The 25,550-nt window shown below is 41.8% G+C and overlaps 1 protein-coding gene across 2 annotated transcripts in view; it reads right to left on the bottom strand.

The window, feature by feature from the left end:
* Positions 1 to 9,331: 9,331 nt before the first annotated feature.
* The window catches only part of wdr13 (WD repeat domain 13), a 55,847-nt gene continuing 39,628 nt past the window's right edge, over positions 9,332 to 25,550 (bottom strand). For both annotated transcript variants that reach the window (XM_028813587.2, XM_028813586.2), the window contains exon 10: positions 9,332 to 14,430. In XM_028813587.2, the coding sequence (XP_028669420.1) occupies positions 14,246 to 14,430 (185 nt within the window). In that variant the 3' untranslated portion in view covers positions 9,332 to 14,245. The remainder of the gene's footprint in view (positions 14,431 to 25,550) is intronic.

Raw genomic sequence — 25,550 nt, forward strand, 5'->3', positions numbered from 1 at the left:
GTCCGGGTTGCCGTAATGAATGGACTGCATACATAGTGGTGCTCTAGGTTCCTATCCCGTGCTGGGTGCGCATGATTGCCGAAGTCAGTGTACCCCCAGGACAAATGGTGGCAATGCTACTCTAGTATGGTCTCAGTTTGGACTCCTGCAGGGATCAATAGGACCTGTAGTTCAGAAGGGCAACCCTTTGATGGGTCCCTGGGTGCCACCAGAAGGCGCTGTCGGGAGAAGGCAGGGAGCTTCCACATCACCCAGAAATACTCCTGGGTCCACCGTAAAGGTAGCAATTTTGCCTCACTTAGGTGAGTCAGTCAAAAGCCAGAAGGGCAAAGCTCTCACAGAAGAGTTTAAGGAGATGAACTGCTAAAACCATAGTTGTGTTATGTGGCCATTGTCCACCTACTGAGGTACTGTTGTTGAATCTGGGACTGTGTTTGGTAGAGTTCTGCTGTTCTGGGCTCTAGATTGACCGGACATGTGCTCATACCATTGTTAAATTGGCCGTATTGTGTGTGTGTGTGTGTGTCCGTCCTGTCCCAAGTCAAGTGATTTTTGTCACACCATCCATACACTGTTTTGCAGAATACAGTGGCACAAAATAACGTACCCCAGGATCACCAGTGCAACATATATATAAAAACAGGACAAGTGAAGAACTGTACTGTAAACAGAATTTGTAAATGAATACACATGAATTAATTAGAATGGAGAGTAATAAATAAAAATAGTAATAAAACATACACTTTATATAAATAAACTATTAAGAGCAGATTTAAGGAAGGATGGGCGGTCGGGAGTCAGCACCAAACTCAGAGTTCCTGGTAGCCAAGGGGTAGAAGCTGTTGCAGAACTGATTCAGATGCTACAGTACCTTCTGTCAGATGGAAGAGGGACAAAGAGACTGTGGCCCACCGGGCTGTCTTAATATATGGGCATAATGGGTACTGGCCAGGGGTCCCAGAAGAATAGGGACCCATGATGTTTCTGATGCCTATGTATGTTTCTATTTTGCTATCAAAACAGGGGCCACAGAGCACTACTTTGGCCTGCGGCCTATGATGCTGATAAGATAGCCCTGTGGGAAGGGTGGGAGAGGTCCCCCACAATACCATAGGCTTCAGGGATGCAAAGTTTAATAAAGGGGTCTTTACTAGAGGGCAGAGAGGTCCCAGTGATGTTTTCTGCTGAGTACACTATTCATCGTGGTCAGAAACGTTGCAGGTCCCAAACCAGACGATGACGCAGCTGGTCAGAACGCTCTCAATGGTGCCCATGTAGAATGTGGTGAGAACTCAAGAACTAGGCTTGAGTTCTTCAGCTGCCAAAGGAATTGGAGACGCTGCTGTGGCTTCTTAGCTATAGAGGAGGTGAACATTGGCCAAGTAAGGTCAGCTAACTGGTACATACTAAAGATTTTGGTGGTCTTGACTAATTCTACTGCAGAGCTCTCAATGTGCACTTTAAGAGACAGATTGTTGTCTTTGCACTAATCTGCCAATTGTCGTATCTCCATTCTGGTTTACTTACCTTGGCTGTGACATTCATGTCTCTGGTGACTCTTCCTATGAAGTCAGTAGACAGATTGGGAGAGCATGGGAGGGTCATGAGGTCGCTGGAAAGGGGTGTGTGGCGCTCCTGATATCTATGCAAAAGGGTGAAGGGCCAAGTCTATAGAGTCCTTGTGCTCCCTGTCTTGCTATATGGTTGCGAGACATGGACGCTATCCAGTGACCTGAGACGAAGACTGGACTCCTTTGGTACTGTGTCTCTTTGGAGAATCCTTGGGTACCATTGGCTTGACTTTGTGTCCAATGAGCGGTTGCTCATGGAGTCCCGAATGTGGCACATTACCTGCATTGTGAGGGAACATCAGTTACAGCACTATGGCCAAGTGGCACGTTTCCCCGAGGGTGATCCAGCTCATAAGATCTTCATTGTTGGGGACCCAAGTGGCTGGACCAGACGAAGGGGTCGCCCATGTAATGCTTGGCTGCGGCAGATAGAGGGTCATTTCTGGAGGGTGGGACTGGACCGCGTGTCTGCCTGGGGGGTTGCCAACAGGGATCCCGAGATGTTTCGTTGTATGGAGGGTGTGGCAACGCACTGTACCAGTGCATGCTCCCCAACTTGACTTGACATTCTGTAAGCCGACTCACCCCCATTGCTGATGATGTGGCCCACCTGTTAGTGCCAAGTAAAGCAGACAGCTTGGCTGACAACACCACTTTCGTGATAAGAATACTAACAGCACTCGGACTCAATTTTTTAGTTTTCTTTTTTGAACCAGGTTCTTTTTATGAGGTTCTACACCATAAAACTCTGGATCTGACAAACACAAACTCAGAAGAACCTAAGAAGTAAAAAAGGCTGACGGAATTGTCCAGCAACTTCCAAGACAGAAACTGATGTAGCCATTCCTGTTTCTAAGCTGCCACTGGACACAGCAATCTGCTGCGAGAGAGACAGAGCATCAAGTTTAAGGAGTGAAGAAAACCCACCATACCGCAGGAACTCCACACCACTATTTGTTTGTGGTGGGGCTCCTGCTTTACAGGGCACTTCCAGTTGATTAACCTGGAAACTTCAAGCCTCGTCTTTATCCAGTTCTTTCCAGGACCTTCATCCTTGGTGTAGCGTCCTGTTGTGCCACTCGTACACAAGGGTTCACCCTCTGCACTTTGGTGTCCTAGCCCACATCCTTTTCTTAATTACCACAAAACACATTCAATTTATAACTGTAAGACTGAGCCGTTTTCAGATTACGCACAAAAGATAGTCCTAATAATAATTAAAAAAAACATTCAAACAGAAAGACTACAGATGTTGCACTTTCGTTTTTTCAATTTTTTGCAGAGATCTGGTAAGGGGATCTTTTGGGACTGCAGGCTCACCGTTTTGTATTTTATGATATTCTTATGTATGAGCTGATGGGCCTGTTCTCATCAAATGTATTTCTAATGTTCTCGTTTAAGGAGTGAGGTTTCATTTCCTGCTTCAACTGCACAACTCTTATGGTTTGTATCCACTGCATTTCCGCACGCCACATTTTATGTATCTGGGAGCTGCACCATGGAAGTGCATGGCACCCTACTGATATTCTGCATGTTTCCTTTTTTATTCTTCTAAACGTTTGTCTATTCAAGAGAGACATAATCATAATAGGCCACAATGTTGGCAGGATTTGAAATGCCGTGCCCTCCACTGATGGCACATGTTCATACAGTAAGTCCTCTGAGGCTGTCCAATGGCTGATGTATAGAGTAATGGACACTGCCATGAAAAAGTATTTGATACTTCCTGATTTTCTCTTAGTGCAAAGGTTCTTCACCCAATACACAATATTAGAAAAAGGACACGTAAACATTTTTTAATTATATCATTTAGTTACCAATTCGACCAAACATCAGCTGCCAGTGCTCCTATTTAAATCAGCTTAATTTAATAAAAACATGCCATGTTTATTATAAATCTCAACTTATGTTGACCCTTTCCTGCAGACTCAAGTTCCTACCAAAAGGATTGAAAAGCACATAATGGCACAACGAAGAAAGATTTTCAGGATGAGATCAGAAAAAAAGTTGTTGATGTCTAGCTGGTTGGAAGGAACAACACGGCCATTTCTAAACTTGACAGCCACACTAAATTACAGTGGCTACCTTAATTGAAAAAGTCTTGGCAGCAGTTGTGAATTTTCCCAGTAGTGGTGGAGTATACAGACAGCTAAACATCACAAAGTATCCACAGATCTGCTGGTTTTTCTTGCCATAGAAAACATCAATGTTCAAGATTCCAGCCTGATAGAACAAACTGTCATTTGCACCAGGATTGTCCCCAAGACTTTTGGGAGAATGTTCTACAGAGAATTGAGAAAATGTGGAACATTGTGAACTACATGGTTCCCTTTATGTCCTGTCTACAGCAAATACACATTTAGAACATCACAGCCACAGTCAAATATGCAATGGCATGAGGATGCTTTGCCGCTTTTGGACATGGAGGACTAGCAACAATGAATGTACCATGAAATTCTTAAAGAGACTCTCTCATCATCCATATATAAGCTGAATTGTATTTGGCTCATGCAGCAACACGGTGATCCAAAGCTCAATAGCAAGTCAACATCAGAATCCCTGTAGACAATGCAAAATGAATGGCCTAGGCCTAAAACCCAACAGAGATGGCAGTGGCAGGATTTAAAACAAGCAGTTAGAGCTTGAAAACCTTCCAATAGTTTTGATCATCGAAATTTCCTAAAGTATTTTTCACAGCAAATATTTTGCATGATTACATTTAAACACAAAACATACACACAGAAAGAAACTGGAACAGTGTCGGTGTATTCATGTCTTAAAAGTAATGTCTACTAGTGTGGACTGGTTTGTGATCTGCATGACCTTTAATAATATTACCCAGACTGCTGAGCAGTTGATGCAAACAAGAAGGAGTACAGAAGTTATGTCCTTTAGTATTAAGCTTACAGTTAGGTCCATAAATATTTGGACAGAGACACCTTTTTTTTCTAATTTTGGTTCTCTACATTATCACAATGAATTTTAAATGAAACAACTCAGATGCAGTTGAAGTGCAGACTTTCGGCTTTAATTCACAGGGGTGAACAAAACGATTGCATAAAAATGTGAGGCAACTAAAGCATTTTTTTAACACAATCCCTTTATTTCAGGGGCTCAAAAGTAATTGGACAAATTAAATAACTGGAAATAAAATGTTCATTTCTAATACTTGGTTGAAAACCCTTTGCTGGCAATGACAGCCTGAAGTCTTGAACTCATGGACATCACCAGATGCTGGGTTTCCTCCTTTTTAATGCTCTGCCAGGCCTTTACTGCAGCGGCTTTCAGTTGCCGTTTGTTTGTGGGCCTTTCTGTCTGAAGTTTAGTCTTCAACAAGTGAAATGCATGCTCAACTGGGTTAAGATCAGGTGACTGACTTGGCCATTCAAGAATTTTCCACTTCTTTGCTTTAATAAACTCCTGGGTTGCTTTGGCTGTATGTTCTGCGTCACTGTCCATCTGTATCATGAAACGCCGCCCAATCAATTTGACTGCATTTAGCTGGATTTGAGCAGACAGTATGTCTCTGAACACCTCAGAATTCATTCGGCTGCTTCTGTCCTGTGTCACATCATCAATAAACACTAGTGTCCCAGTGCCACTGGCAGCCATGCACACCCAAGCCATCACACTGCCTCCACCGTGTTTTACAGATGATGTGGTATGCTTTGGATAATGAGCTGTTCCACAACTTCTCCATACTTTTTTCTTGCCAACATTCTGGTAGAGGTTGATCTTGGTTTCATCTGTCCAAAGAATGTTTTTCCAGAACTGTGCTGGCTTTTTTAGATGTTCTTTAGCAAAGTCCAATCTAGCCTTTCTATTCTTGAGGCTTAGGAGTGGCTTGCACCTTGCAGTGCACCCTCTGTATTTACTTTCATGCAGTCTTCTCTTTATGGTCGACTTGGATATCGATATGCCTACCCCCTGGAGAGTGTTGTTCACTTGTTTGGTTGTTGTGAAACAGTGCTGTTCTCTTTACCATGGAAATGATTCTGCGATCATCCACCACTGTTGTCTTCCGTGGACGTCCAGGTCTTTTTGCGTTGCTGAGTTCACCAGTGCTTGCTTTCTTTCTCAGGATGTACCAAACTGTAGATTTTGCCACTCGTAATATTGTAGCAATTTCTCGGATGGGTTTTTTCTGTTTTCGCAGCTTAAGGATGACTTCTTCCACCTGCATGGAGAGCTCCTTTGACCGCATGTTGTCTGTTCACAGCAAAATCTTCCACATGCAAGCACCACACCTCAAATCAACTCCAGGCCTTTTATCTGCTTAACTGATAATGACATAACGACGGACTTGCCCACACCTGCCCATGAAATAGCCTTTGAGTCAATTGTCCAATTACTTTTGAGCCCCTGAAATGAAGGGATTGTGTTAAAAAAATGCTTTAGTTGCCTCACATTTTTATACAACTGTTTTGTTCACCCCACTGAATTAAAACTGAAAGTCTGCACTTCAACTGCATCTGAGTTGTTTCATTTAAAATTCATTGTGGTAATGTACAGAACCAAAATTAAAAAAAAGTTGTCTCTGTCCAAATATTTATGGACCTAACTGTATTTGTTAGCAGCATCCGTGAGCAAGCAAAAGAATCAGGGGAAGAAAAAAAACAAACTGTACTTTCTGGTTCAAGAGATACGAGTGCTGACTATCGAGTCACGTGGGGGCCAAACTTTAGTGAATTCGTGCTTCCTGTCTGCAAGGAATCTTACTGTTATGGTATTTAATTCTCTTAACTTTATCTTGGTAAGGCCCAGTGGTTATCACAGCTGTTCACAACTCAGGTCACATTTTTGCCCACAATAATCAGTGCAGCATAGTTGGTAGGCAATGCTGTAGCCCTCAGGGAAACGTAAAAGCCCACTACACCATCATGATCTACTCAAAAGTAGTTCGTTTTTTCCAACCCCATTGACTTTAGTGCATTTCACAAAGTTCCCCAACACTTTCATGATTTCGCTGAACTTGAGGCGATGCCAATTCAGCAGGGTTAGCCCATCAATACCTATCAATGTTGTAAAACTGATTTGATTCAGAAAGGACAAGGGGTTATAATTCTTCAACATCGATATGAAAGACTGATATTGAATTATGCAGCAGAAATGTTTGGTCAATCATTGAAGCTAACTAAGGAAATAATGAAACAACTGAATATATGGATCTCGGTTCTTCTTCAAAAATTTCGGTGATGGGGGGAAAAAAAAAATCAAACTGTTCTGGAAATTCCAGTAAATAAATAAAAATCTGGTAGTGTCAACATAGCCCTATTATACAAGGTTTAAGTCAAAATGAACTTTGGTGTGTCTAATGCTTGAGTTAGTGGAATGTTGACAAACACGATGAATCACATAAATTTTGTTGTATGGAATGGTGTCGGTATCTGCTTTAACTTTATAATCTTTGTTAAGGGTCTAGTGTTTATAATTATTTAAAAGGCATTTTTACAATGTTTCCACATTTGCTGAGAAGATCAGGAGTTAGTTAGGCTGTTCACTTGCACTGTAGCAAAGCATGAAGGCAACCGCATGGACAACACCACCATTATGGCCTCATCAGTGACAATCATGAGGAAGGAGGTAAAAGACCTGACTGTATGGCACCACAACAAACACCTCTCACTCAACATCAACAAAACAAAACAAAGGAGGTCATTGTTGACTTTAGGAAGAACCAAGGTGTGGGGTGTCTGGGTGTCCAGGTCATTGCTGCCTTTCATGGTCTGTCAACATCTCCTGTACACTCAAAAAGGTTCAGCAAAGGCCAAAGAGCTTTGGGTTGGAAACCAAAATAGTGGTGAACGTCTACCGCTGTGCTATTGAAAGTATCCTGGCTGGATGCATCAGTGATGCTTGGTAACGGACATTGAACATGGCCTTCGATTTTCAAACTTTTAATTTCCCATGAAACCCACATGGAGGAAGGCTGTTATTCCAATCAGTTTAACAAAAGTTGGTCGACAACCCCTTAAGAAACGTATTGGTTAAATTAGAATGTTTGTGCCAACTTTTAGCCTGTAAAGTGCACTGCTGTTGGTGTTATTACCTGAAAAAGACTGCTGCTAGAGACATTCCACATTTTTATACTGTTGTCGTGATTTGGCTGGAACAGACTCTGTTGTTTGAATTATTTGCTTCATTATCAATTAGTTAGTTGTTATGATTTGCCCTGAATTTAAAGAAAAGCCAAGCAAAATGACACCTTTTATTGGCTAACTAAAAAGATTACAATATGCAAGCTTTCGAGGCAACTCAGGCCCCTTCTTCAGGCAAGATGTAATTGATTACATCTTGCCTGAAGAAGGGGCCTGAGTTGCCTCGAAAGCTTGCATATTATAATCTTTTTAGTTAGTCAATAAAAGGTGTCATTTTGCTTGGCTTTTCTCTACATTCATAATGGCTAACACGGTACAACACCCTAGTACCCTGAATTTAAGAATATTAAGTGATGACAAAAAGAACTGGCAGACAGTTATGCAGGATGCAGACAACACACGGATATCAATCCCATTAGTTTATATGTAAGCGCTTTTATTAATCCAGTCTTGGGTGGTGCGCTAGTCAGAGATGCTGCCCCCATGAGCATACGTCTGGGTTCAAATCCCAGCTCCGACACCATCTGTGTCAAGCTTCCACGTTTGCTCAATGTCCCCCTGGGTTTTTTCTCACATGCCACACACCTACTGGTGTCACAACATCCAGAGTTAATTCCTGCCTTCAAGAAATTCCTTCCCTTCTGTGGGAAAATTATACCCTTATATGTGCCTTACCAGAGCCAAAATGGCTCCCTTGGTTAATGATGACAATTCACTGCCTACATTTCTCTAAACCTTGAAACCTATCTTTAGGGTGCTTCGATCCATTCAAGAACTTTTAATTTTTCTTTTTCTTTAATAACTTTACCAAACAATGGCCAAATATATAATTATTACAATACATTTATAGCTCCCTTCGCCTCTGTATACTCTCTCTGGAACCTTCACCATAAACCCAACTCTTCACCATCCGTCCACTCACATCGCCAATTCAGGGGCACGGACACCTTAAGGTTACTGCAGCAGCCAAGGATCGAAGGAAAGAACTCATTCTAGATGGCAGACCAGCCCATCATTGTTCATATTCAAACAAATCCACACTGACACATTTGTAATAAATCAAAAAGACACACATTACATTAGCATACCCCCATGTTTAAGGGATGTGGGGAGAAGTCTAAACAAACCGACCAAAACGTGTAAACTCCAGGTAAAAGCAAATTGGACTGGGGATTCAGACCTGTGAGGCAGCAGTATTAGCCACCATGCTGCCAAGTTACAGCCCCACAATCCTTAGGACCAATAATTTTTTCTTACCCAGGGTATTAAAGTTGCTCGATTCTTCTCTACTATAAAGCAACACTGCAGACTCGACTACTCATAGCTCAAGGGTTGTTTAAAGCTGAATGCGCATGTCCATGTCTGCTCTACTGTTACAGTATGTCTGGCCAAGACTTCTGAATGAAAACCTGTTCTTTTTTTTCATATTTTGCTGCCTGTAAATCTCTTTTGTTCATCATCAGCTCCTCTACCGTGAAGTACAATTCTATTTCCTGTCTCATGTCTTCCTGTTGCCACCAGATAAGGAATATTCCTTGCTACCTTGAAGTGAACAAGACATATAAACACAGGTGAGCAAAAGTGAACAAAAATGTAGGGCCTTCAACAGCTTCTTTATGGACTACTTTCAGTTATAAAACATGAACATCTTATGCCACTTACTTTCATTTTTTTGTGATCAACTTTTATTAAATAAAGACAAATTGACAGAATATGAACAGAAGCAAACATACAATAAATAGAAACACATTCCAACCCACCTCCACCAGGAGGTTTATTTTAAAAAAAAAAAGTATATATATTTGAGAAAATCCAGTTGACAGCAAAAAGAAATAAAGTAAAGAATTGTGTTACAGAAAGGAAAAGTTAAGGCGTTACACACCCAGATTTAAGCAACTGAGCAGCAGCGGACCAAGTTTCGATTTCATTACTGGAAGCACCATTAAGCCGCACTGCAGACAACTCCAAATGAATTAAGTAATAGGAGGCGGCCTGCCAGTTGTGTACAGTAATGCATTCAGGTGTCTTCCAGAGGGAGACAATAATTAATTGGGCCCCTAAATCCCCAGACAAAAATAACATGTTCATGGAGTTTAAGCAGATGCATAAGAAGGTCTACAAGAAGAAAAATTTGAGGCAGTAGGGCAATATTGTAAGACAGAAATTAGTGTGTTCAAAAAGAAAAGACAGGAGGAGAGTGCCAGAACGTGTGGAGAAAAGTGGCAGGTAAGCCAGGGAAACATAATTGACAGAGAGGATCAGCAGTGAGGCTCATCAGATGCCGCAAAAAGGGAGTAGGATAAAGCCTGTGAAGACATCTGAAAAGAAAGACCGCAACAGAGAGCACAATGAATGATTTGGTAGTGGGGCAGTCAGCGAAACCCCACATATTCTGAGCACTGCTTGGAGTTGTAAGTAGAAAATAAAACTAAAAAGCATTTGTAAAGACTAGAACATCATAAGTCCAGAACTATTAAACAGATTCCCCAGCACACTAATTCCTGTACGCTGCCAGAGATGAAATACACAGGGCCGGCAACCTGTTGAGAAAGCAGGGTTATGAAATATTGAAGTGAAAGAGTGCCCTTTTCAATGGGGTGCAAGTAACTTTTCCACACATAGCCATATGTTGATGGCATATAACAAGATAGGTCCCAAGGGAAGTTTGGAGGCTTTAGACTTTAAGGAGGTAAACAGGAGACCCTGAAAAGAAAGTAGAAAAGCAAGGGAAGATTCTATATGGAGCCACAGAGGAGGATGAGGCAGCGGACACAACCATGACCAAATAAGGCAGAGAATCAAAGCTCAATGATATACAGTGCATCCGGAAAGTATTCACAGCGCATCACTTTTTCCACATTTTGTTATGTTACAGCCTTATTCCAAAATGGATTAAATTCATTTTTTTCCTCAGAATTCTATACACAACACTCCATAATGACAACGTGAAAAAAGTTTACTTGAGGTTTTTGCAAATTTATTAAAAATAAAAAAACTGAGAAATCACATGCACATAAGTATTCACAGCCTTTGCTCAATACTTTGTCGATGCACCTTTGGCAGCAATTACAGCCTCAAGTCTTTTTGAATATGATACCACAAGCTTGGCACACCTATCCTTCGCCAGTTTCGCCCATTCCTCTTTGCAGCACCTCTCAAGCTCCATCAGGTTGGATGGGAAGCGTCGGTGCACAGCCATTTTAAGATCTCTCCAGAGATGTTCAATCTGATTCAAGTCTGGGCTCTGGCTGGGCCACTCAAGGACATTCACAGAGTTGTCCTGAAGCCACTCCTTTGATATCTTGGCTGTGTGCTTAGGGTCGTTGTCCTGCTGAAAGATGAACCGTCACCCCAGTCTGAGGTCAAGAGCGCTCTGGAGCAGGTTTTCATCCAGGATGTCTCTGTACATTGCTGCAGTCATCTTTCCCTTTATCCTGACTAGTCTCCCAGTCCCTGCCGCTGAAAAACATCCCCACAGCATGATGCTGCCACCACCATGCTTCACTGTAGGGATGGTATTGGCCTGGTGATGAGCGGTGCCTGGTTTCCTCCAAACGTGACACCTGGCATTCACACCAAAGAGTTCAGAATTTTCTTTCTCATAGTCTGAGGGTCCTTCAGGTGCCTTTTGGCAAACTCCAGGTGGGCTGCCATGTGCCTTTTACTAAGAAGTGGTTTCCGTCTGGCCACTCTACCATACAGGCCTGATTGGTGGATTGCTGCAGAGATGGTTGTCCTTCTGGAAGGTTCTCCTCTCTCCACAGAGGACCTCTGACAGAGTGACCATCTGGTTCTTGGTCACCTCCCTGACTAAGGCCCTTCTCCCCCGATCGCTCAGTTTAGATGGCCGTCCAGCTCTAGGAAGAGTCCTGGTGGTTTCGAACTTCTTCCACTTATGGATGATGGAGGCCACTGTGCTCATTGTGACCTTCAAAGCAGCAGAAATTTACCACAGGTGAATTTACCACAGGTGGACTCCAATTAAGCTGCAGAAACATCTCAAGGTTGATCAGGGCAAACAGGATGCACCTGAGCTCAATTTTGAGCTTCATGGCAAAGGCTGTGAATACTTATGTACATGTGCTTTCTCAGTTTTTTTATTTTTAATAAATTTGCAAAAACCTCAAACTTTTTTCATGTTGTCACCATGGGGTGTTGTGTGTAGAATTCTGAAGAAAAAAATGAATTTAATCCATTTTGGAATAAGGCTGTAACATAACAAAATGTGGAAAAAGTGATGCGCTGTGAATACTTTCCGGATGCACTGTAGTTCTAGTCAGGCAGCGATTCGCCGGCACTCCTTCTGCCTCTAACCAGGGTTGAATATTTATAAAGGCTATGTCATTCGCCATTCCACAAGAACCTTGAAATGACTGACCCAACTTCTGCCCAGTATTTAGTAGGAGGGGGAAGTGGCAGCACAGAGTTAAAGAAGTTGAAACAGGATACAATATTAATTTTGATAATGGTCAAATGAGACTGAAAAGAGAAAGTTTGTATCAGTTGTTAATGGCGAAGAATCAGCAACAGTTGTTCGATGATATGTCTGAGTTTGAAGCAGTAATATCAATCCCCAAATATGTTAAACTACTAGATACAGAGATGACAGATGGTAGGGAGAATTGACATCACATATCATTAAGGGGCAGAAGAGAAGATATAGACCAATTAATCTTGTTACCAGACAGGTCTTTGAAAGACCTGAACAGTTCTAGTACATAAGGGATATCAGACAGGGCATTACCTAGGGAAAGAATGATATCGTCAGCATATAAGGATATTATATGATTAGTTTCTGAAACTGTAATGGGGTTGAGAATTACAGATAGCAACTGCAAGTGGTTTGAGAGATAATTTAAAGAGTAAGAGCAACAAAAGACAGCCTTGCCTAACTCCCCTATTAACGGAGAAGGGATGAAAGATATTTGAATGAACACAGAAAAACTACAGAGTAAAGAGTCTTCGCCAGATTTACAAATCTTGGACCGGAATCCATTCTGTCTATGACTTACCATAGGAATTGCTAATTCACATGGTCAAAGGGCCTTCTCGGCACACCAAGAGAGAGAAGTGCAGCTGGCCCAGAGACAGATAAAGCTGAATCAATGACATGCATAAGTCTTCTCATATTATCAGAGGCTAGCCATGACTGTACGAAACCAAACTGATCGGGATTAATTAATTTGGTAATGACTTTCTGTAAGTGGCAGGCCAGAACTTTAGCTAGCAGTTTTGTATTCAAGATAATGAGAGAGAGAGAACTATAACTCTAACACAGAGTAGGGTCTTCACCTTACTTCAAAAATAGTATAATAGCTGCAGTATTAAATACTGGGGTTTAAATGGCCAGAGGAAGTAGCTTCATTCACAGGCAAGACTCATCCATCCCTTGGGGCCTTGCCTGTGGTCATTGAGTCTAGCAGCTCTTGAAGAGATGAGATGGGAGCATCTAGAAGAGAAGATGCTTCCTTTGTGGGACAGGGAAATGGAAGGGTGTCAAGGAGTGATTTGGCATCGAAGGGAGTAGTACTGGAGATGTCAGAAAATAGTTTAGAGTAGTAATCTATAAATTCATCATTTATTATCTGGGGATCATTTAAAATCAAGCCAGATTTTGTAAGTATAGAAGGTATGGAGGCAAATGAGGAATTTTGCTTAATTCTATCAGCAAGAAGTCTGCTCAACCTGGCCCTGAGACATAATAGCAAACCCTGGTACAATGGATTAAGAGGCTATTAAGTTCAGTTCTGGTTTTGGCAATCAGAAGTTGGTCATCTTTATTAACCGTAAGGGGGTGAGCTCTTTCCAAGGATGACAGTTCAGACTTGAGGTCCTTTATTCTCTGGTGTTTAGTACATGCCAAGTGTGAGGAAAAGGAGATAGTAAAGCAACAAATAAAACCTTTAATAACCTCCCAGACTGCATCTGCATTTGCATTATCTTAAGCCATTAGCACACTTCTGTCATAACCACTTATTTCCATGAGATATTTACAGCACAGCCACGCATGACAAAAACGTCTCTGGTATGGAAGAACATACTTATTATTGACTGCAATGTAATTATTTATTACCGATTTATCACTTCAGCCTTCCATTCACTGGAAGCTTAGAATTTCAGTGTTCACATTTGTGTCTGTATAAAACAGGTAGGGGCACAAAACATTTATCATCCATCTACACATCCATTTTCTAAACCTACATGGTCCATAAAAAAAAACAAAAAAACTTACATAGCCTTTCATATTTTAATGTATACCATAATAAAAAGCATAAATTCATATGCACTCTATATGCAATACCAGGCACACTCTAAAACTTTTTTGTAAAGCATGATGAATTTTCACATTTATACAACACAAACCAAAACCAATCAGACTTAAAAGAATGAATGAAAAAAAAAACGCTTTTTAAGGAAAAGGGATGTCGCCAACCAAAAAAATTGTCCTTTGTGCATTGGTGCATTGAAAAATGACACTGTGAGACACAGTGACTGTGCACCAAGAACAACTTTGGGTTAGGCAAGTTACATTTCACCTTGAGGAATATCTTGTTCCCAGCAAGCACAGATAAGGTCTCATTTTTGTTCCCTTCTCCAAATGATGACCATGCCCTTAGCATCACTTGAAGCCAAAAGACTCTCATCACAGTTGAAGCTGACATCCAGGACGGGGGCACTGTGCCCCTGCAACTTGTTCACAATGGCCTTGGTGTTTCTTTCCACATCAAAGAAATAGACACACATGTCTTCACTACCTGTCACTGAGGAGAAAGGAGACATGATCAGGTGGGTAGGATACAAAGCTGTGAAAGTAGACCACAATTCTAATCTATAATCTAGAACAGTAAATAAAATTCATTAAAATGAACAAAAAGAAAAAATGATTAGTGAACTTGGAAACAAGCAATGGTTGAATATTCTCAGGCTTTTTAAATGTGCTTCCTAAATGAAATAATTTCACTTTTTGCAAACTCACTTGCAAAAAGTGAGTGTTTTGTTACATAGGAGAAACTAATACCCATCCTCATAGGCAAGAAGCACATGACATTCAGTAACTTGAAATTGTAAATATTTATTCACATTATTTCTTAGTACTATTCACACAAATATAAGTACAGTAATCCCTCGATATATCGCGCTTCGACTTTAGTGGCTTCACTCTATCACGGATTTTATATGTAAGCATATTTAAATATATATCACGGATTTTTCGCTGGTTCGTGGGTTTCAGTGGACAATGGGTCTTTTAATTTCTGGTACATGCTTCCTCACTTGGTTTGCCCAGTTGATTTCATACAAGGGACACTATTAGCTGATGGCTGAGAAGTTACCCAATCAGAGCACGTATTACATATTAAATAAAACTCCTCAAATATATTGTGAGCACGGGGGATGTTCGCACCCCTAGAGGATACGGCCACTCCTCAAAAAATGCTGAAAACACTGCTCCCTTACTTGCTGGGCTTACTTGTGGTTACTTTGTTGCGTGATATGCTTCCTGCACGGTGCTTCACAAACTTAAAAGCTCAAACAGCCCTATTGATTTTTGATTATTTGCTTTTATCTCTCTCTCTCTCGCTCTGACATTCTCTGCTCCTGACGGAGGGGGTGTGAGCAGGGGGTCTGTTCGCACCCCTAGAGGATACGGACGCTTGTCAAAAAAATGCTGAAAGAATACCTTCATATTGCTCCCTTCCTTGCAGCTGCTTTGTCAAGCGACATGCTTCCCGCACGGTGCTTCGCATACTTAAAAGCCTAAAAAGCACCTATTGATTTCTGATTGTTTTCTCTCTCTCTCTCTGACATTCTCTGCTCCTGACGTGCAGTCCTTTGAAGAGGAAGATATGTTTGCATTCTTTTAATTGTGAGATGGAACTGTCATCTCTGTCTTGTCATGGAGCACATTTAAACTTTTGAAAAAGAAACAAATGTTTGTTTGCAGTGTTTGAATAAAGTTCCTGTCTCTCTACAACCTCTCGTGATTCTGTGCAAATCTGTGACCCAAGCATGACAATATAAAAATAACCATATAAATATATGGTTTCTACTTCGCGGATTTTAACCTTTAGCGGGGGGGTTCTGGAACGCAACCCCCACGATCGAGGAGGGATCACTGTACTCAAGAACTGTTTTAAGAATTTTGTCAGAGTTTGTCAGGTGAACATAACCTGGTTGCATATTTATATGGAACAGGTCACAATACAGAAAGACACAAAAAATGCATGGTATCTTTAAATTACACCATGAAAAATTTGAAATTGCACTTTAGCGAAAGCAACAAGTTAATTCATCAGTGATATGCAAAGAATAGGCTACTGTCGGAAGCAAATTCTTATAATACTTTTCATTTTTATTTAAGATTTTCTTTTTATTAGTCATCACGGTGTGTCAGTGCTTACAACCACTGCTAATAATGTAATTATTTCAAATACAGTACACCCCCAAAACTTGCAAGGGTTACATTCCTAGAGCACCTGCGAATTGTGAAAAACTGCGACTTTTGGATGTGGTTAAAAAATGCCTTTTAAATGCATATTTTTATAGTTTAAACCCTAAATACAGTATGCCCCCAAAGCACTTTAATTTCGTTGCAAACTCCGCTTAATACATTACCTAAAAAATTACCTTAATACATTACCTAAAAACAGAATGTAAAGTTAAACCTGTATACTGTACAGTACTATACTGCTATGTCTCCCGCAGTGCTAGAATGTAAAATACCGATGTTACCACTATACGTACTGTAATTCATGCAAGCGCGTTTTCTTTGGTATGTGCTGTCGTTTTCTTTATTATATACCGGTAAGTAGAGTAAATACATAATAATTTCATTTAATTAAAATACAGTAAAATGTACGAGTACTCACCAATGATGAATGATATTGACGATGAAGTAGCTGTGCAGTACAATGCAGAGGATTTAAAATTCCTCGGGTGGCACCTCTTCTTCAGGTGCTTCAGGAGGAGTCATATCTTTGGACGGGTCTTCTTCTGGTGGGGTTTCATGCTGGCTTTTCTTTATAGGTTTCAGGAACATTGTGATGGGAAGTTGCTACATTGTCTCCTGTAGCGAGCTGCTCGTACAATTTCTGTGATTTCTCACAGATGATGTTACCGTCCAAGGGGATGTTCTTCTTCCTGCAGTCGGTGATCCACAATGCCAAGGCAGATTCCATCCTGACGATATTTTTATTCCTTACGGTCGTTACCTTTTTGGCATTATCACAGAAACTTACAGATACGGTACTCCAGATCGCTGCTTCGCTCTTCTTTATGTAGCGTGCGGTGCTTTCATTAATGCCATAGTGACGCGCTACTGCAGCATAACTTTTTAGTTCCCCCGAGCAAATCCAGTAGTTCAACCTTCTCCTGGAGTGTTTTAAACTTCTTCTGGCACTTAGGCTCAGTGCAAAAGGCCTTAGAAGATGCAGGGAGTTTTGGCGACATCTTGTGCGTTTAAGAATAACAAAATGAATACAACAACAAAAAGGAAAGCTCGAGGACACTCACCTCTAGACGCATCACAGGGCAGCAGTCAATCAGCAGCAAGGAGAAATAAATAACACTCTCGGATTGGCTACTTTCACCATCCCAAACCGCGTTTCCCTCAGTGGTTGCTTCCTGTTCTCTCTACAGCACAGTATTGCCACGAAAAAAGCCATAAAAAACTGTGGAGTATATTTGCACTTTCCGTTAACAATTAATAGTTAGGCTCTAAGGAAAAATTTGCGAACGACTGAGTCCGTGAACCCTGAACCGCGACTTCGTGGGGGTCTACTGTACACACATAAAAAAATCTGGATACATGCAATTTATTAATTTACTTTGTACCTGAACAATAATATTCACAAAATGAACATCCTGTGATTTCTTACATTAACATGTTGAATTAAGAGCACACTTCAACACTCTTAAAAAACGGTAGAAGTCAGAGCCTATACTGAAGTATTGAGGACAAGGCAGGAGTCAGCCCTGTACAGGGCACCAGCCCATCCATCACAGGGCCCATTTGAAATCTCTCCTTTACCTAATTCATTCAACTTAATGATTTTATGGATGTGGGAAGAAAACCAATGAAATTGCAAGGAGGATGTACAAACATAACAAGGGATGCTGACAAGAAGCAGCAGTCAAACCCAAAATGCTGGATCTGTAAGGCAGCGGCACAAATGCCATCACTTCTGCCTTTCAAAACTTAACAAATGTACTTGAAGACAATGCTATGACCTACAAGTCCCCCATACTGTGGAGCAATAAAGAGACCCCACATTCTTTAACATTTTAATCAAGTCTGCAAAGATATTATATAAGCTGTAAGTGCCACATGGGTTAGACAGGTATCCCAACCAGGAATGGGGATGGTTCCTTGCTCAGACAGGAGGCATCAGGAGGTCAGTCAGGCATCCCGACCAATGAAGGGAAAGGGACCATACCCAAATGGGACTTCCCAAGGGGATGGATGGACAGCCCAGATAGAGAAGGAGATCCCTTACAGTGTATGTCATAAATCAATCATTCAGGCCTTTTTACTGTTCAGTTTGCGACACACTGATCTAACATGGTGTGTTCAAGCCAGACACCTGGCATCTTTTCTTGGATGCTAGTTCATCAGTGTCGGGGCTCAGGCTTTGAGCTGAGGCAACCTTCATTATCGAACGAAGGTGTTCATCAGTGAGACGTGCCCTGTGAGATGTTTTCGTCATCTTCATTGAGGAGAAAAGTTGCTCACATAGGTAAGTGCTGCCGAACATGGAGAGCAATTGAGCAGCTTGGGTGCGGAGCTGAGGCATTGTGTCAGGGATGTGTTGTGGAAACTGTGCGGCGCCAACAGCATCATACTTTGACTTCAGCGTGTCATCACACTGGAGTTCAATCAGCTCCATTTGAATGTTAGTTGGTGCTTTTTCCACATCGACTGCAAAGGGATTACTAAGCAGTTCAAATCTCCATTTCTGACCATCAAAGTTGCCAAATCGTCGGTTAAACTCAGCGCCGAGTACACTGAGTTTTTCAGCAAACTGTGCGCACACGGCGGTAGAGATCTGCGTATTTATGGTTTGGCAACAGGGGAAATGGCCAAGGTTTCCTTGCAGCAGCTGATTCTCCCACAGGCAGAGTTTAGCTTTAAAAGCTTTCACTGACGAGTACATCTCAGTGATGATGCGGCCCCGCCCCTGTAGCTGCAGGTTCAGCGCATCAAGATGGCTTGCGATGTCAGACAGAAAGGCCAGCTCACACATAAACTTTTGCTCCTGGAGTTCTGCTGTGTCCTTCCCTTTGCTTTGCAGAAACTGACATATTTCTTCACGCAGCTCGAAAAATCTGTTCAGTACTTTTCCGCGGCTTAACCATCTCACCTCTGTGTGATACGGCACGTCTGTGTGTTCCGAACCAAACTCTTCCAGAAAAGACTTAAACTCGCGGTGATTCAGACCTTTGGCTCTTATAAAGTTAACAACTTGTGTTACTGTGGTCATAACATGTTCCATCTTTAGGGCTTTAGCACACAGTGACTCTTGATGTATAATGCAGTGATAAACCGATAGCTCACCTGCACAGTTCTCTTCCCGCATCTTTTCACGCATCCTGCCCACCAGACCATTCTTTTTACCACTCATCGCTGGCGCACCATCAGTGGTTAATCCCACGAGTTTATCCCACGGCAGGTTTATTTCAGTTACACATTTGCAAACCTCCTCAAAAATGTCCGTCCCTGTGGTTGTGCCATGCATGGATTTAAATCCCAAAAGCTCCTCCGTAACACACATTTTTGAGTCGACACCGCGGATGAAGACTGACAGCTGCGCAGTATCAGACGCGTCAGTGCTCTCGTCCACAGCGAGGGAAAAAGAAACAAAATCTTTCCCCTTTTCCATCAGCTGGTCATGCAGATTGGTGGCAAGATCACATATGCGCTCCGTTATTGTGTTCCTGCTCAGGCTTACGTTTGAAAAGGCCTGTTTTTTCTCTGGGCACACTTGGTCACAAACTTTCAGCATTATCTTTTTAATAAATTCTCCCTCATTAAAGGATCGGGTTGATTTGGCGATTTCTTCTGCCACGATATAACTCGCATTTACAGCAGCCTCGTTTTGTACTGTGGCTTTTTTGAACATATTTTGTTGTGAAACCAACCCTCTCTTCATCTCCTCTACTTTCTGGCTCCTTTGAGTCGTGTCCAGGTCCTTGTACATGTCCTGATGTTTCGTTTCATAGTGTCGCCTAAGGTTGTACTCCTTAGGTACCGACACGTTGGCTCCACAAACGAGACAAACAGGTCTGTCTTTCAGATACGTAAACATATATTCTGTCTCCCACCTGTCCCGAAAAGTTCTGTTTTCTCCCTTCCTTTCCGTCATTTTTGGTAGGGGTAAAACAGTGACACCTAGAGTTGTAGTATTGGGCCGCAGCATGTCTGGAAAGAACGCTGCTTGCTAGAAATCTACTGACACAAAGCTGGCGCGCCAAAACAACCGCAGAGCATTATGGGATTTGTAGTATTCGCAGTGAATGCGGTGTTACAGCAACACCGCCGCTGTATAATACCGGTGGGCCAGCTCTAATGTTAATTTGATATTGCCCCACGGGCCAAATGAAATTACACGGCGGGCCAAATTTGGCCCGCGGGCCAGAGTTTGACACCTGTGCCTTACACAAACAGAAGGACCCGGGGCAAATGCACAAGCATCCCAACTGAATATGGCTCCAGTACTTTCCCTGGGCAGGGGAAAAGAAGAGGACAGGGACGTACTCTGTCCAAGGCCTGTTTATTCCCCCCAGGCACTAGATGGCAGCAGCCCTCCATATCAGTGCCCATTTGAGAAGCAGCAGGGAATGCTGGAAAATGTAGTCTGGCAGAGAACCTGCTGGGGCCTGTGGGTGTTAAAAGATGGCTCTGCAAGGAGCCATTATATGGGATATCCATGTAACTCAAATATTTCTAACGGGCAACATCCATGGCACCGGAAGTACTCCGGGGTCCTCAATAAAAGGGATCGCACTCCCTTATCCATGTGAGTTGGAACTGGGAGGAAGGAAAGCAATACTCGACTGCAGGAGGGCAGTGTGGTGGTGAGAGGAGAGGAACTGTGAGGAGATTTGTAAGAGATTACTTGTGTTTGTGCTTTGTCAACTTTTTGAAGGTATTTTTGGTTAATAAACCATCCATGCTTTGAACCCAGGACCAGTTTCATAACAAAGCATAGCTAACTCTTTTACCTGTAAGAGCTGTAATATTTATCTGTGATTCTCTTTTTCGTCATGGTTTCCTGTCATGACATTTGGCAATGTTGTTTTACTTAATGAATTTATTTATTGTATATACTGTAGCAGATGCAGCCTTACTCAGATTCACATTGCAAGTCAAAGGTGGAAACTTAACAAGCAACCTGGTGATGCACAGTTCAATGCATTAATGTTTAGGCCACAGCAATAGTAGTACATTACAGCAGTCATATTTAGTACTTTGTTGCATAGCCCTTTCATGCAATGACTGCTTGAGGTCTGTGATTCATAGACATCTTACTCTGCTTACTCTGCTAAGCCTCTAATGCAGCCATCTTCAGCTTTTGCTTGTCCCCTTAAGTTTTCTCATCAACATATGGAAGACATGCCCAATTGGATTTAAATCAGGGGACTAGCTTGGTGATTCAAGAATTTTCAATTTTTTAGGTTTGAAAAACTCCTGTGCCGTCTTAGCAGTATGTACAGGATCATTATCTTGTTGTAGGATGAAGTGCCATACAATGACTTTGGAGGCATTAACTAGAACTTGAGCAGATGTTTCTGTACACCTCAGAGTTCATTGTGCAACTTCCATCAGCAGTTCCATGATCAATGAAGATAAGTTTGCTAATAACTGTGGCAGCCAAACATGCCCAGGCCACACCACTCTCACTACCACTTTTAACAGATGAAGTGGTATGCTCTGGATCTTAGGCAGCTCCTTTTCGTCTCCAAACTTTGCTCTTGCCATCACTCTGATGGAGGTTAATCTTTGTCTCATCTGTGGTTTGCATCTTGCAGTTTGGCCTCTGCATTTCTGTTCATGACGTTTTCTGTGGATAGTAGTCACTGACACATTCACATCTGCCTCTTGAAGGATATTTCTGATCTGTCAGGCAGGCATTTGGGACTTTTTCTTTGCCATAGTGAGGATTCGTCTGTCATCAGCAGTGCAGGTCTTCCTTGCCCAATCAGTCCCTTTGAGATTACTAAGCTCACCAGTACTTTCTTTCTTCTTAATGATATTCCAAACAGTTGATTTAGGTAAGGGGCTGCACGGTGGCACAGTGGGTAGCACTGCTGCCTCGCAGTTAGGACACCTGGGTTCACTTCCCGGATCCTCCCTGCGTGGAGTTTGCATGTTCTCCCCCGTGTTTGCGTGGGTTTCCTCCGGGTGCTCCAGTTTCCTCCCACAATCCAAAGACATGCAGGTTAGGTGCTTTGGCGATCCTAAATTGTCCCTAGTGCGTGCTTGGTGTGTGGATGTGTCCTGCAGCGGGCTGGCGCCCTGCCCGGGATTTGTTCCCTGCCTTGCGTCCTGTGTTGGCTGGGATTGGCTCCTGCAGACCCCCGTGACCCTGTAGTTAGGATATAGCGGGTTGGATGATGGATGGATGATTTAGGTAATCCTAAGGTTTTAGCAATGTCTCCAGTGGTTTTATTCTTGTTTTCCATCCTCATAATGGTTTCTTTGACTTTTATTGGCACAGCTCTTTTCCTCATTTTGAACAATGGTAGTCTGTAGGAAACCGCAAATACAGGTATCTGCACTACTAAGGCAATGAAACACACCTAAGTGATCAGAAACAACTGTGACACCAATTGTCCAAAACAATATGGGTCCTGAAATGAGGAGACCATGTATAAAAAGTGTTGTAATTTCTAATGGTGCGACTGCAATGTGCACTTTAATCACTTCTGAATTGTTTGATTTGTATTTTAAAATGTGGAGCAGAAGGTTAAATCAAGGAAAAAATGTGTCTTATGCTCGGTATACAAATCCAGACTGCTGGAAAAATCTCTGCCAAAGTTAACACTATGTCCCCTCTCAAAATTTTCACACTAGAGGTAACTTTTTTTTTTGTATGACAGTGCCACCTGGTGGTTCAATGAAAGTGTGAAAGTGAAACACCAGAACAAACTGAAGCCAGACTAGCAGACAAACCAATGTGGGGGGTATTCCACAAAGCACACTTATGAAATTGAGACATAATTGAGTCAACCATGTTGGAATAAGCCCCGTTTGCCAATCGAGGCTCAATCAGTTTCACAATCACCAAGTTTCTTGTTAACTCCAAACAAGTTTTGACAACCCATGATTGTGTGTGCACTCATGAGACTTTAGCATCCCAGACAATTGGTCGACAATAATATCTATCAGGGCTCGAAACGCACAGAGGAGGATGCAAAAGCAGCAGGTTGAGTACCTGTGACTTTAAGTCTGAAACTGATATGATGCATTGAATATTATAAGAGAGCCTGGAAAACTATATAGTTTACCTACAGTGCATGCGGAAAGTATTCACAGCGCATCACTTTTTCCACATTTTGTTATGTTACAGCCTTATTCCAAAATGGATTAAATTCATTTTTTTCCTCAGAATTCTACACACAACACCCCATAATGACAATGTGAAAAAAGTTTACTTGAGGTTCTTGCAAATTTATTAAAAAAAAACCAAAAAAACTAAGAAATCAAATGTACATAAGTATTCACAGCCTTTGCTCAATACTTTGTCGATGCACCTTTGGCAGCAATTACAGCCTCAAGTCTTTTTGAATATGATGCCACAAGCTTGGCACACCTATCCTTCGCCAGTTTCGTCCATTCCTCTTTGCAGCACCTCTCAAGCTCCATCAGGTTGGATGGGAAGCGTCGGTGCACAGCCATTTTAAGATCTCTCCAGAGATGTTCAATCAGATTCAAGTCTGGGCCACTCAAGGACATTCACAGAGTTGTCTTGAAGCCACTCCTTTGATATCTTGGCTGTGTGCTTAGGGTCGTTGTCCTGCTGAAAGATGAACCGTCACCCCAGTCTGAGGTCAAGAGCGCTCTGGAGCAGGTTTTCATCCAGGATGTCTCTGTACATTGCTGCAGTCATCTTTCCCTTTATCCTGACTAGTCTCCCAGTCCCTGCCGCTGAAAAACATCCCCACAGCATGATGCTGCCACCACCATGCTTCACTGTAGGGATGGTATTGGCCTGGTGATGAGCGGTGCCTGGTTTCCTCCAAACGTGACACCTGGCATTCACACCAAAGAGTTCAATCTTTGTCTCATCAGACCAGAGAATTTTCTTTCTCATCGTCTGAGAGTCCTTCAGGTGCCTTTTGGCAAACTCCAGGCGGGCTGCCATGTGCCTTTTACTAAGGAGTGGCTTCCATCTGGCCACTCTACCATACAGGCCTGATTGGTGGATTGCTGCAGAGATGGTTGTTCTTCTGGAAGGTTCTCCTCTCTCCACAGAGGACCGTCGGGTTCTTGGTCACCTCCCTGACTAAGGCTCTTCTCCCCCGATCACTCAGTTTAGATGGCCGGCCAGCTCTAGGAAGAGTCCTAGTGGTTTCGAACTTCTTCCACTTACGGATGATGGAGGCCACTGTGCTCATTGGGACCTTCAAAGCAGCAGAACTTTTTCTGTAACCTTCCCCAGATTTGTGTCTCAGAGGTCTACAGACAATTCCTTTGACTTCATGCTTGGTTTGTGCTCTGACATGAACTGTCAGCTGTGGGACCTTATATAGACAGGTGTGTGCCTTTCCAAATCATGTCCAATCAACTGAATTTACCACAGGTGGACTCCAATTAAGCTGCAGAAATATCTCAAGGATGATCAGGGGAAACAGGATACACCTGAGCTCAATTTCGAGCTTCATGGCAAAGGCTGTGAATACTTATGTACATGTGCTTTCTCAGTTTTTTTATTTTTAATAAATTTGCAAAAATCTCAAATAAACTTTTTTTCACGTTGTCATTATGGGGTGTTATGTGTAGAATTCTGAGGAAAAAATGAATTTAATCCATTTTGGAATAAGGCTGTAACATAACAAAATGTGGAAAAAGTGATGCGCTGTGAATACTTTCCGTATTCACTGTAATTTTTATTAAATAGATAAACATGTAACTGAGACAGTGGTAGTCGTTTCAGCAGTTGATCAAGAAATAATACTTGACCTACTGAATAATAATAATAATATTAAAAAGGAAATGTATCCACTATTAACAAAAAGTGAGAGAGAGGCTGCTAAGTAATTTATAGCATATCATTTCAGCATTGCATAATTACATATTAATGGCATTGTTCTCATTAAAAAATATAAACGTCATACTTGAAATGCTTAATTATTCAATAGCAATCTGAAACACATTTGGTACCAATTAAAAATTATATATAAGAACATACTTCTGAATTACTAGAATATATCATATATTTACATTCAAACATATATGGTGTATTTAGTATTCAAAGAAAGTTACAGCTTTCAATGCCTCAATATCACTCCTGCTGAAGGAGCTTGCTGTCATCAGAATGTCTGAATGTACATATAGACTGGACATTTACCTTAAAGTCCTTTAAAAGGACTGACCTGTGCATTGCTGCTATGAATGGTTTTGCAGTTTACATAATCAGTCTTTAATTGCCTTGGTGGTATTGTTATTCTCACACGAGCGTGGTCTAATACACCCATAACATTTGAAAAGTTTAAAATATAATTATATTTTATATTAATAGAATTATCTTCTCTCACTGATATTAATGTGGATCAATGCATTTTACAGAGATTCACTTACCAAAAAAAAAAAGTCAAACTGATGCTGGCAGTTTGCACAGTGGTCAGACATTTGCTGCAGTGAGTTGAATTTGCAAAGTCTTTT

Source organism: Erpetoichthys calabaricus, chromosome 11 (genome assembly GCF_900747795.2).
Source record: "Erpetoichthys calabaricus chromosome 11, fErpCal1.3, whole genome shotgun sequence".
Taxonomy (NCBI): domain Eukaryota; kingdom Metazoa; phylum Chordata; class Cladistia; order Polypteriformes; family Polypteridae; genus Erpetoichthys; species Erpetoichthys calabaricus.